The sequence below is a fragment of the Phyllopteryx taeniolatus genome, chromosome 7, assembly GCF_024500385.1.
Source record: "Phyllopteryx taeniolatus isolate TA_2022b chromosome 7, UOR_Ptae_1.2, whole genome shotgun sequence".
NCBI lineage: Eukaryota > Metazoa > Chordata > Actinopteri > Syngnathiformes > Syngnathidae > Phyllopteryx > Phyllopteryx taeniolatus.
In genome coordinates, this window is record NC_084508.1 from 28,309,656 (window position 1) to 28,322,569 (window position 12,914).

At 41.3% G+C, this 12,914-nt stretch overlaps 1 protein-coding gene across 1 annotated transcript in view; it reads right to left on the reverse strand.

Annotated features, from left to right (window-relative positions):
* Positions 1-12,914, reverse strand: part of fxr1 (FMR1 autosomal homolog 1) — a 29,725-nt gene that overhangs the window by 6,516 nt on the left and 10,295 nt on the right. Inside the window, 7 exon segments of the mRNA XM_061778983.1 lie at positions 114-191; positions 913-1,271; positions 1,414-1,507; positions 6,298-6,526; positions 10,313-10,399; positions 10,562-10,671; positions 11,061-11,139. Of these exon segments, the coding sequence (XP_061634967.1) occupies positions 114-191; positions 913-1,271; positions 1,414-1,507; positions 6,298-6,526; positions 10,313-10,399; positions 10,562-10,671; positions 11,061-11,139 (1,036 nt within the window).

Consider the following 12,914-nt stretch of genomic DNA (forward strand, 5'->3'; position numbering starts at 1 on the left):
CACAAATGTGTTTTCGTTATTGGTTTATATGTTGACATGTCACACAATAAACAGAACTCATGACTAACTGAGCAAAGGCAATGTGAGCATTGCTACGAGCAGTCACCAGTTACCTGGCTGCCTCTCTTCAGGCAGGCGAATGCGACGTCGTCGACTACGGTTACGACGCTGAGGTTGAGCTTCAGCATCATCTAAGGTTGGCGAGAGGGATTTGGGGCTAAACATGGTATTCAGGCTATGGATTTGTCTTGGTCTGTGCTGGTTCATTACAAACGATGCAGTAGGCTAAGCACTTGCTTTTTCAATTGATTGTACAGAATACAAATGTCTACAAAAATAAAGGGTGGGACTTTTTAATTACACATTATCGCAAGATAATGCAACGAGCCAAACAAACCAATTTACCTATTTAAAATCATAGGCCCAAACAGAACGTGGACAAATCATTACTACTGCAATTATTGCACTTTATTTGAATGACAGTTTTTTTTCCTATGCAATCCTCTTTAGAGTCTTGGCTTTTTAACTTTGTTCATACCTTTATATCTCTATGCTATGAACAGGGTTGGGACTAGGGTTACTTGAAAGAAAAAAAAAAAAAAGATGGATAGATATTAAGCAGGCAATCTTTGCGGTTAGCGGTATAACATTGAAATGCAATTAAATGCATTTTTCCAGCATTAACAGTATTCCTGTCTATGTTAATGATTTGATTTAGTCGTCCAATAAAATCCCTTTATATTAAACCATGTTGCTTTTTAGGATGAATATTTTTATATGATTAAAAATGTGATTAATCAACATTACAAATCCTCTAATTAGATTTCTTAATAGAGTCCCACCCCTAAAAAAAATAAAAATTAACAGCATGTGAAGACCAAGTGATCATTCCATGTGTTTTGCCTTTCATACCTATTCCATTTTCACTCATTGAGGCATTGTCCGACTCGCTCATGCCATCCATCATTGTGGTGTCCTCATCTGTCCTACGTCGTCGTGATCTTCGCTGGCGGGTGGCAAGCAAGTTGGACTCACTCGCATCTGTATCAGCCGTCTGGTCTGTCTCAGTGTTTGTCTCCGTAGTGTCACCCCGAGGCCCTGCTACAAAGTCATTGCTTTCAAACTAGAATTCTTGTTACTTTTAACCAAATGTCAAAGCGTATTTACTGGAGCTGTTATTGTATCCTCCTCTTCCTCGTCCTCCTCGTCCTCTGCCAGGTCCCGGCCGCCTGCGACTATCTCTCTGTGGACGCAGACCTCTTTCCCTCTCCCTGCAAGTTGGTCAGCCATGTATGTATCCATTAATCCAAATGAAATACAAACAGAATGATTAATAAAATCAGAAGCTCGACTGAATACCATGGGGAAAATCTCACCTTCAAAAACAATAGTGGAAGAGCACTTTGTACTCACCTCATTTGCGCCTCACCAGCCTGAGACCAGTCACTGACTTCATCTCGACGCTCCGAATCAGTCTCAGAGGCATTGGAGTGCTCAGAGTTGGTGCCTGGCAGAATCATCAAGTTTAATTTAATTTATTTGGTAGGGAGTAATATGCAAATGACATTAATCAGGAAGAAAATATGCTTTGCACTGTATTGTAGCTCTGTGAGTTAATTTGAACCATGGTCCCTCATACATTCACCAGAAATTACAGGAAAACAAAATTGTACAATTGTTGAATTGGTCACCTTGTTCATCTGTTCAAAAGTCTGTTTCAACTGTTAAAGGCGCACCAAAGGAAATGCAGATTGAAGCAAGCTTTTAAAACATACACTATCAGGTAACAAGGCTGCCTTCAAATATAGCCTACAACAAGATGGCTCACCCGAGTTTGGACACTTCAGAGTAAAGAAACATTTAGGTACTATTACAAAGCAATGCCCTATAGAGCCACTGATGAATATCCAGTTGAATTGACTGGAAGGTCACTTTAATTACACACACACCCTACACTCAAGGTTTGATAATGGTAAATAATAATAGTAATAATAGTGCCATCAATCAACCATAAAAATGAACTAATCATAAAAGTTAAATAACGTTATTGAACAAATTACTGGTAACATACATTAAAAACAAAGATGAACAGCTTTTTACGGTAATACTTAAAAATTGCATGTCACGATGAAATTACGGATCGGCTTGGCTTTTCCGTCGTCATGTTAGTGGCTACTAGCCCAAACGGAGCATCTCTATTGTCGCCCAACCGCACTGCTTTCCGCTGTTTTGAGTATGGGGAATGCTTGTTGCAGGGTATTTTGAGGCAGCCGCCCCAGCTACCTTAGAGCTACAGCTAACGCGGCTAAATATAATGCCAAGCTACAGGAGAGAGTGAGCCTCGCGTCTGTTGTCAGCGCACCATAAGTTACTAATCATCACCTCCATGACAGCAAATAAACTACACTAAGTATCGTAACAACGAAGTACATGCGGAGGACAAAACAAGAGAAAGACAGGAAGACCATGCTAATCCCTATGCTATAACATGACATCGCAAAACAAAATACACTTGTCACATTGGTCTAACTGGAACCGTGTTATAGCGGAGATTAGCCAACAGCGAAGAGCAAAATATCAGGCAAATTAGTATGTGCTTACAGAAGAAAATACTGTTATATACAATGCTAGGCAGCCGTACAGGGACCAGAAACCAAATTAGTACGTCACCTCTGCTATGTCACTTGATTAAATGAACCTATAATTTAAGTACATTAATATAACAAACCTTTATACTATAACCTTTATTCGTCCCACAATGGAGAAATTTGCATCATTTCAGCACCAATGGTGGATACAGGAAATAGAGCATGTAAGACAAGACATTTGGCTGCAAATGTGTCCGGCATTACAAGGCTGATGCAATAAATGCATTAAAATAACAGATATCGAAGCCATAATTTAGTAACATTATAGAGTAATAATTATGTTGTAAAATTGAACACAATGCATTGTTTTTCTATCCTATTTTCACAGTGTTTGTGACTGTTATTTTATTTGGTATTGCAATGTAAAGATGGCAATGATTGATGTGGACTCCAGGAAGAATAACGACGATAGCCAAAGCTGATGGCGATCCAAATAAATGAAATTAAATAATATACTGCAATAACTATCCCGCGGTAATATTCTTGATATAATTTTTAAAATATGGAAATTCAGACAGTCACTGATGGGGTGGTGGTGTATTCGCCTGACTTCGGTGCAGGCAGCGCAGGTTCAGTTCCTGCTCAGTGACAGTGTGTATGTGAGTGCAAATGGTTGCCAGTGTCTATATGTGCCCTGTGACTGACTGACGACCAGTTCAGGGTGTAGTCCGCCTTTCGCCCGAAGTCAGCTGGGATAGGTTCCAGGATCCCGCGACCCTGAACAGGATAAGTGGTATTTAGAATTGTAGCGGACATGCTCCCCGCAAACTGAGGTTACCCAGTGACTCCCCACGGCATGATAAACTGCATTCTTCCAAGCGGCCCTGCTGTGAGACTGCCCCCAAGGAGACTCCTTGTGGACCCTAAACTAATTAACATCTACCCTCGAAGTCTGAACTCCCAAGCATCAAAGGCCAGATGTTTCACCCACCGGTCTGGGAATAGGAACAATTGCTGGGACAAGACGACACTCGCAGGCGTCGAGAGGAACTGCAAAGTCAAACCGGGGGTGACTCTCATTTAATGTTTAACCAGGGATAAATGTCTGTTTTGATATTTCAAGAACTCTGCAGAAATTTTCCAGATGTATGCGTTGATGTCTGTGTCAGTGTGTCAACTATACAAGAGCAAGTGCGAGGGTTTGACAATTGTCTTGATTTGACTCCAAGCAGCATGAACTCTGATTTGAACCATAAGCAGTTGATTTGCCAAAACTAAAGTCAAAGGTGTGGTCTTCTCCAGGTCGTCAATCCCTCTTGCCCACGAATGCCGGGATAAGAACAGACTCGGCTTCCCAGTCTATCCGTGGGCCACCGCTAGGCGATCAGGGCAGCTGCTTCTCAGGTACCAGGTATGCTTCTAGTCAAGCGTGATTGCTCTGAAATTGCCAGCGAGGCACAAAAAAGGCAGGAAGAGAACAACAAGGCGTGACGAACAACCATTTTCGTCTTCCGCCTGTTTTGTTTTGCTTTATTTTTCTACATTTCCCTTCTTCAACCAAATCTGCCTTCGTGCTCCCTGAGACGCGCCCCCAGAGAGACCACCCACCACCAGCTTGAGCCTACAGTCGTGAGTAGACATGGCAAACTTTTGCCAGCCTGTACAATATTAGTGCCTAATAATTTCAGGGAAATTACTACCGTCGGACAAAATCTCAACTTTGTCCTCGCTCTTTCGCATCTGGAATGGACGTGTTAAACACTTACACGTTTTCCACTTTTGTCCAACACACGTTCTATTTCCCTTTTAGTATGCCTATTTTCCTTCTTTTTGCCATTAGTGTTATTTTCTTTTTTAAGTTAGACCCCTTTGCATGTTTCCCTCTTGATCCCATGTAGATGTCATTAAAATTCCACTCTTGGTTGTATTTTGTGTGTGTTCTGAGTTTAAGTAAGCCTCTGTCATCTAGAACTCAAAATTTCATAAAATGCAGCGACCTTCAGATTGCGAGACTGATAAAAAGTTTTTGTTTTTGTTTTTTGTTTTCCTGTTCGGCTGATAGGTCAAGCAGAATGGAAAATCTGTATCCCTTTTATGCCGAAACAGTTTTACTGTGTCACAGTGGAGTTTTTAAGCCTCCGCTGTGGTATTATAATTGAGGTTTATTGAGAATCAGACTTGATCAGTGGAACAGAACAAAGTTTCTAAAAGGGAGAAAGTAACAAAGACAAACCACTAATTATGAACAGGATGAGGGAAGTAAATCATTATCTACAACAATGAAACGTTAATGAGTGTTGCATGGGGCTGTAGTGCTACACCCTGTGAGGGAAGGACAGGACAAGCTAGAACAGGACAAGGACAGGAGAAGAAGCATGCAGGACCAGGGTCGTGAACCCGTACAACTGAAGAGTGGTGGCATTAATTATGTAAATTATAAAAGTGTACAGGACGAGAGTATAAATGAGGGGATACACAAACGATTTGCATATTCATGAGTTATTTGTTGCAGTAAGGGGTGTGTGCCTGCGGATACAAGGGCAGCCGTGGCCCAATGGTTAAGATCGTCGTCTGCCACCGTGGGGGACCTAGGTTCAAGACCCTGACTGGACCATCCGCCAACATCCCTCGGACTCACGGCTGTGGTGTCCTTGAGCAAGACACTGATACCCCAAAATGCTCCCCGGGCGCTTAAGCTGCCCCCTGCTCCAGTGTGTTCCACTAACATGTGTATGTGTTCACTGTGATGGGTTAAATGCAGAGAACAAATTTCGTGTACATGCATGCATGTTCATGACAATAAAAGGTGATTCTTCTTCTTCTCTTCATGTAAGTGAATTGATACCGTTTTACATGCACAAAGACTGACAGAAGTGTCCTGTAATTACTGTGGCCACACCACGGCGGCTGAGGACCCTACCAAATCAATCGAGGGGCGGGATCAGGCGCAGGGTTCCACCCGAGAGCAACCCGGCGGACGGGATACGTCCCACACCGAGGGACCCAGGGCAGTCCGCCGGCCCCTCTGAGGCGCCCGGACAAGGGACCCAAGGAACAGCCCCGGGCCATAAGAGGTAAGCCCCAACACCAAGGAGTCATCCAGCCCGGGGGGCCCGGCCTCGGGAGCACCGCCATGCAAGTAAGTGAGACTGCCAGGTCCCCGACGAGCAATTATTGGCCCGACCCCGTGTATTTTTTTGGGGGGGGGGGGCAAAATTACATTGTACATGAGAAATTACGGTAAATTACAGATGGGTTACATTTCGACTTCTCTGACAAGTTTGATGTCAGTCTCATGGAGATATTCCTGTTTTTAATTCATTCTCATTTTGTAGAGGGAAGTCAAGCCCCGCATTAAGAAAGGGAGTTTTGCTACCAAATATGGTCGATTGGAGGCGTTTCTCAATGCATATGAGGCTAGACGTGCACAAGCTTGGCAATTAAGAGCAGGTGGGCTTCATAAACACACATTGCTTATTGGTGTGCGTGCAACAGTTGCCCGCACATTTGACGAACACAATTTTTTGGTGCGTGCACACATTCCAAATTTCAGTCGTACAAAGAAATTTAGAACTTGTTCTATGCACTCTTAGATAAATGAGGTCCCTGGACTCTATACAAGCTGATTTACGGTGGGAGGTGGAGTATACCCTGTACTGATTACAGTGAATTACCCAGAGAGAGAGAAAACCAACTCAAGTGAGCATACCATATCCGGTACTGTAACCGTGGCCTCTGCGCCCGCGACCTCGACAGTTGTAGGAACGCCCAACATGTGACGATGAAGACGAAGCATTGGCACTGCCATCCATGTTGTATCCCCCTCCTCCTCGCTCCCCACGCTCTCCTCTCTCCTTGTCTCCTGGTCGGTGGCCCTGCGTGAGCTGACGCAACTGTTCATCAATCTGCATCCGCTCCAGACGAAGCTGTTCAACCTCCTAGTTGGATAGAACACGTCCAATGTATGAAAAAAGGAAAATGAGACAACACACTGAAAAACACAAAAAATAAAACAAATAAAAAATAAATTTTAAAAAAGCATTTTGCCAAAATTTGCATTGCTTATTAGAGAATCAGGCAAACACGCTAGGGAACTCTTTCACATTTATACTCATCATACACACATCTACACTTCCTGTGTGCCTTGTGCCACTTATTCTTAATCGTGCTAGGCTGCATCCCTGTGCGTTATCCCCAAGCTTTCTCAGCTCTTCCTCTAGCTGCTGGCTCTGCACAAGAAGCTCCATCATGTCCTACACAGTGAAAAACCAACAGCACAGAACATGCAAATTGCACAAACACACACACACAATGCCAAAAGGTATACAAAACAAAAGGCAAAAAGCAAAGCATCAAAAAGCCAAGTAAAAAAATCAAAAGGTTATGTTATGAACTCAATCCATTGCAAAACACACACAAGGGCACATTTAAACCACACTATACATTTAGCAATGTGACAAGACTTCCCAAAAATGACACTGGCAAAATGTGACATCTGTTTGGAATGGCCACGCCGCACCAAGAAAATCGGATGATATGTTCTGGAGAGTTTTATTCTGTTGGGGAAAAAAATGCCATTTTTGGCCAACATGTTTGTGTGATATTGTCTATAGGAAATCTGGTAAAAATAAAATTTAAAAAACGCCTTCAAATTAGAGTAAAACAATATAACTTCACTATTTCTCAACATAAATTTATTTCCTCAATCCTTTGGTTTTGTCTGCTACTCGGGGAATCCCTTCTCTGATTAGCTGACAAGTTTCAGTGAAAAATATGCATCATTAGCTCCTATGGGTCAAAATTCCAGAGGGGTTATCCAAGTCAATGCATCAAAATTGCAGTGACATTTCAAACGGCATCACTTGCCCAAAAAACTCCACTTAAATAGTACAAATGGAACATTATTCGTGAATAGGTCAGACTTCAGTAATCGATTTTTTTTCATCAATTTATTTGTTGTGGATTTTAGAGGCGTTTGAAGTGCTCATTCCATGTTTTTAAGAAAATTCCACAAAGACGGCAGCCACTTGTCACATTGCTAATCCAATCACAGCCCTGCAGGAATGTAATTAGTATAATAATAAAATACATGAACACAGATTGTAAATCCAGTGAAATGACTTTTCAGCCATGTGTACTTTTTTGGATAATGCTTGTTTAAAATGTAGCTAATTTAATGTGTGATTAGTGTCATGCTGTGCAAAATTTGGCCAGTTACATACTGCCATCCTCATCATGTAACACGAATAATTTTTTCATTAGAGTTTTGGATTTCTGCAACACAATTTGGCAAGGTTAAGTGATGGATGATAGTGGACACTTGGCAACAGTCGCAAAGCCTTGCTGACGTACTGGAAGCAAGCAAATGTTTATCAAGTCTAATGTACGGACACGATTCAAATGTGTGTGCCTTTGACTTTGAATGCTGCATTCTTTCTAGGGCCAGTATCCACAACATTGTTTTTCTGAATTTGAACATGTAAACGAACCTTAACCCATTTTAAATGTTTAGAGTTACAAGCAGGGTTTGAGTTACCCCGTAATTTCTCATGTATAATACGCACCCCCAAAGTTGACCTCAAAATTCTAGAAAACCCTTCTACCTATGTATAATGCATTTTTACAATGAATGCTTTTGCTTCTACCCATATGATCAAAACTAAGTATTGTGTACTTTATTTTTTTCAAAGAATTATTCTTAAATGAAGCACTTTATTTGAACACGTAATACTTTTTTTCCATTTACTTGCTCTTATTTTGAAATTCACAGCCATACTTTTATTTAGTAAATGAGAAAACACACAGTTGTCCTCATATGTTTGATTACCCAGACAGAATTTGTAAGATGGGTACAATTCTTTAAAGAAAACATTTTACTTTAATGGGATTCAAATTAAACTTGTCAAGCATTTCAGAAAAGCATTATCATTACACAAAACATAACCATAAAGAAATTAATGATGGTTGTTGTTCAGTCATCAGTCGCATTAAACAAAAAACATCTCACAAATTATTCCGTATGTAAACTTATGAGCACGCCTGTACATATTATGCAGTCATACGTACCAGTCATATTGGAATGAAAGTGTAGGCTACACCTTTCTCATAACCTCGAGGTGGCGGTGGCATATTAGAATAAAAGTGTGCACATTTCTCATAACCTCTAGGTGTCGGTGGCATATTGGAATGAAATGTACAGCTTTTTCATAACCTCTAGATGGCGGGATACATTTATACAATGTGAACGTTCTTTCCATTTTCCCCAATACCCATGGATAATCACTATTGACTTCAAATTTTTTGGGGGGGGAAATGCGCATTATACACGTGAAATTACGGTATGTGGGAGCCAATGGCAGGCGGCACGGTGGAAGAAAGGTTGGAGTGTCTGCCTCACAGTTCTGAGGACTGTGGTTCAATCCCCGGCCCCGCCTGTGTGGAGTTTGCATGTTCTCCCCGTGCCTGCGTGGGTTTTCTCCGGGCACTCCGGTTTCCTCCCACATCCCAAAAACATGCATGGTAGGTTAATTGACAACTCTAAATCGCCCGTAGGTGTGAATGGTTGTTTGTTTGTATGTGCCCTGCGATTGGCTGGCAACCAGTTCAGGGTGTACCCCTCCTGATGATAGCTGGGATAGGCTCCAGCATGCCCGCGACCCTAGTGAGGAGAAGCGGCTCAGGAAATGGATGGATGGATGGGACCCAAAGGCAGCAATCATCCCGCTAAGGGTGCCTGAGCTCTCAAATTAAGAAAAAGTTCATCCATCTTGGGGGTCTTTTTATGATTGTCAATATTTAAAATATTTGCACTATCCATGTAAAAAATACTGTGTGTATTAATGACCTACAAATGACACAAAATAGTGAACTGTTTTCACTGGTTGACAACATTCAGCAGAAAAATATAAGATCTGTGCGTCTGCACAGGTTAAGATTGTAAAACTCCAAATATAATAATTAACATGGCCACAGAAAACGCAACAGTCTAGAACCCTGAAGGCCTTTTTTTTTTTTTTTGTCCCCCCCAGACTTTTTTTTCAGACTTCAATATCATGAGATCCAGGAGTCACTACAACCAGTCTGTTGAGAACAGACCCCTTTGGTCTACTCTGTAAGCAGAACGACGATGCCTTTCTTTTTTGGTGTACACTGTTCTGTCATACTTAATCAAGGTATTTGTGTGTGCACGCCATGCACGTAATGGGTACTGACGCACATGCACACGAGCATACCCCTAAAATTGTAGAGACGCCCACAAAGCTAAGGCACCCTGGTTGCGAGGGTATAAAATCCTTCTTCTTTCCCCTTACATATTCCTTTGTGGTGAAGACAAACCAACATTTGAAAAAATTATGTATGTTAAGTCACTTGAAATAATGCAAATACACTCAACATCTTGATGAAAGCCAGTGATAAAGGTAATCAATTATTATAAGGATGTCACTACAGCCTGCTTGTTTTTCTCACAGTGGTGATGTCAGAGTTAATATCACCACTGAATACACCACAGTTGTATTTTTATGATTTATAGTTGATACATTTGGGAGTTCCTGTCATTGGTGAACTCCATGAATTGAGAAAATATCACTCAAAAAAGCAACTTGTGGACACAGGCCTTTACATCGAAAATGGGTTAATTAAAAGGAATCCATGAAAATTATATGAATTGAGCCAGTGGTATAATTCAGACACGCACTCACGCACACATACAACTATGCGCTTACATTGAGGTAAGAGATGTGGTACTCCAGCAAGACCTGGACATTTCCAATACTTTCCTTAGTACCGACAAAGGTAAAGGGGACCATTCCCTGTGTCAACAAAACAAAAACATAATTTGTAGGTCAGTATATGGCAGTAAATGGCACCAAATCCATTATGGCAAGAAACTTGACAATTGGTTTATGAGCACCACAAAATGAAAAAAAAATAAAATGAAAAAAAAAATTAAAATCTACCGAAAAGCAGCTTACTTCTTGTCGAGGTTGCTTGTTGTCATTGTCTCCTTCTATCCTGACCCTCACCACTCCAGACTTATCCACAATCTCCTGAATGACCTTTCCATTCTTACCAATGACTTTACCTAGGTAAAAAGAGCAGGTAAACCAATTGCACATATTCCTGCATTTTAAAATGATTGCCATATCAGAGCATTGCTTCGAAGTGTTGCAGCAATTGAAAAATAGTTTTCAGAGTGATACATTTAAGATTTTTACCTTGAAATATGCACAGTTAAAAGTTAAATACCGTAATTTCTCATGTATAATGCTTTTTCATAACCTCTAGATGGCTGCATACATTGATAAAATGTGAGGTTTTCCCCCCCCATTTTCCCCTATACCTATGTATAATGCGCACCATTGATTTTTGACTTTTTTTTTGGGGGGGGGGGGGAGAAATGTGCATGATACACGAGAAATTAAGGTAAATAGAAGAGTAGTTGAATCCACGTTTCCAGAGATGTGTACATACCAACAAGGTTTCTTGGTACCTGGACAGAATCCTCCAGAAACTCGAGGAAGTTCCTTGCCTTTTTCACTGCTTCTGCTGTCTAAAACATGACACAGGAGAGCTTTAGTATAAGAACACTCTGCTTGCACAAATGAATGGGTGGGGGGATTACAAAACCTGCAGGAATTGAATACATACTGCATATTACTGTGAATCTAATAAAATTTAGACTCTTTATCCTCATACAGTATATACATGTGTACATGATCCACTTGGGGATATAAGATGTGTAAATCATATTTTTTCACGAGGAAAGCTAATGATTTGCATCTTATTTGAGTCACATTTTGTACATTAGTACATTGTTTTGGGAAAACAAAATGTTCCATGTTAAATCCACATACATATACCATACCAAAATTTATTGAAGGGGGGAGCAAATGGTTGTAAGCCTTGGGCGATAACCGAAAGAGTTTGCTAAACAGGATGGCTGGCCTTTGCTTCATAGATTCCTCACCCTATCCTCACTGAGGAGCTCAGATTAGAGCCGCAGCTCCTCAGTTTAGCCAGTTGAGGTCATACTGGACAAGATGCAAGAGATCTCTGAAGGTGTTTGGAATAGGACAAACATGCTGAAGAGATTATACAGTGGTGTGAATAAGTATTTGCCCCCTTCCCGATTTTAAGATTTTGTTTAGCATATTTACAGCGAACTCATTTCCAGCGTCACTGGATTGACAGGTAAATGTCTCACATCACAGTCCAGCAGCTCGAGGGCGGGCCTTATTTTAAATCTTATTTATCCTTTATTTAACCAGGTAAAAGCATATTGAGAGATAAAATCTCTTTTTCAAAAGCCAAGAGGCTGCAGAAACATAGCAAAATTCATACAATATATAATATAAAGGCGGCACGGTGGACGTCTGGTTAGAGCGTCTGGCTCACAGTTCTGAGGACCGGGGTTCAATCCCGGCCCCTCCTGTGTGGAGTTTGCATGTTCTCCCCATGCCTGCGTGGGTTTTCTCCGGGCACTCCAGTTTCCTCCCACATCTCCAAAACATGCATGCTAGGTTGATTGTGGACTCTAAATTGCCCGTAGGTGTGAATGTGAGTGCGAATGGTTGTTTGTTTATATGTGCCATGCGATTGGCTGGCAACCTTTTCAGGGTGTACCCCGCCTTCTGCCCGATGATAGCTGGGATAGGCTCCAGCGCTCCCGCAACCCCTGTGAGGATAAGCGGCTCAGATAACGGATGGATGGATGGATATAAAATAAATTCATGCAATTGTTATAATTGTACAATAAATACAATAAATAAAATTAAAATAAAGACTAGAAAATAACGATATTAAAATGTATGACATCTGCTTTAAAAACAGTGATAAAGCCTAAATGCTTTCAAATACATGGTGTTTTTTTAATTCATTCAAATTTGGCAGGCTTTAAGACATTTTTTGGGCCTCTTTTTCCTCAGCAGAAAGAAACATGAAGTCTTCTAAAACATTCTGGTAAACCGATTTAAGAAAGCAGAGTTTACCAACATCTGCACTGGACATTGCACCCCAAATCATGACTGACTGGATATTTCACACTGGAGCTCAAGCAGCTTGGGTAATTTTCTGCACCAGTCTTGCTCCAAACCCTTGGACCTTGATTCCCGAATGAAAGCCACACTTTACTTTAATCGGAAAAGAGGACCTTGGACCACTGGCCAACACTCCAGTCTTTCTTCTCCTTGGCCCAGTTGAGACGCTTCGTATGTCGGCTCGGGCTCAGAAGTGGTTTGACCCGAGGAACCAGACAGTTGTAACCAATCTCCCGGATGAGTCTGAATGTGGTGGTTTTTGAAGCTGTGAATCCTGCCTCATTCAACT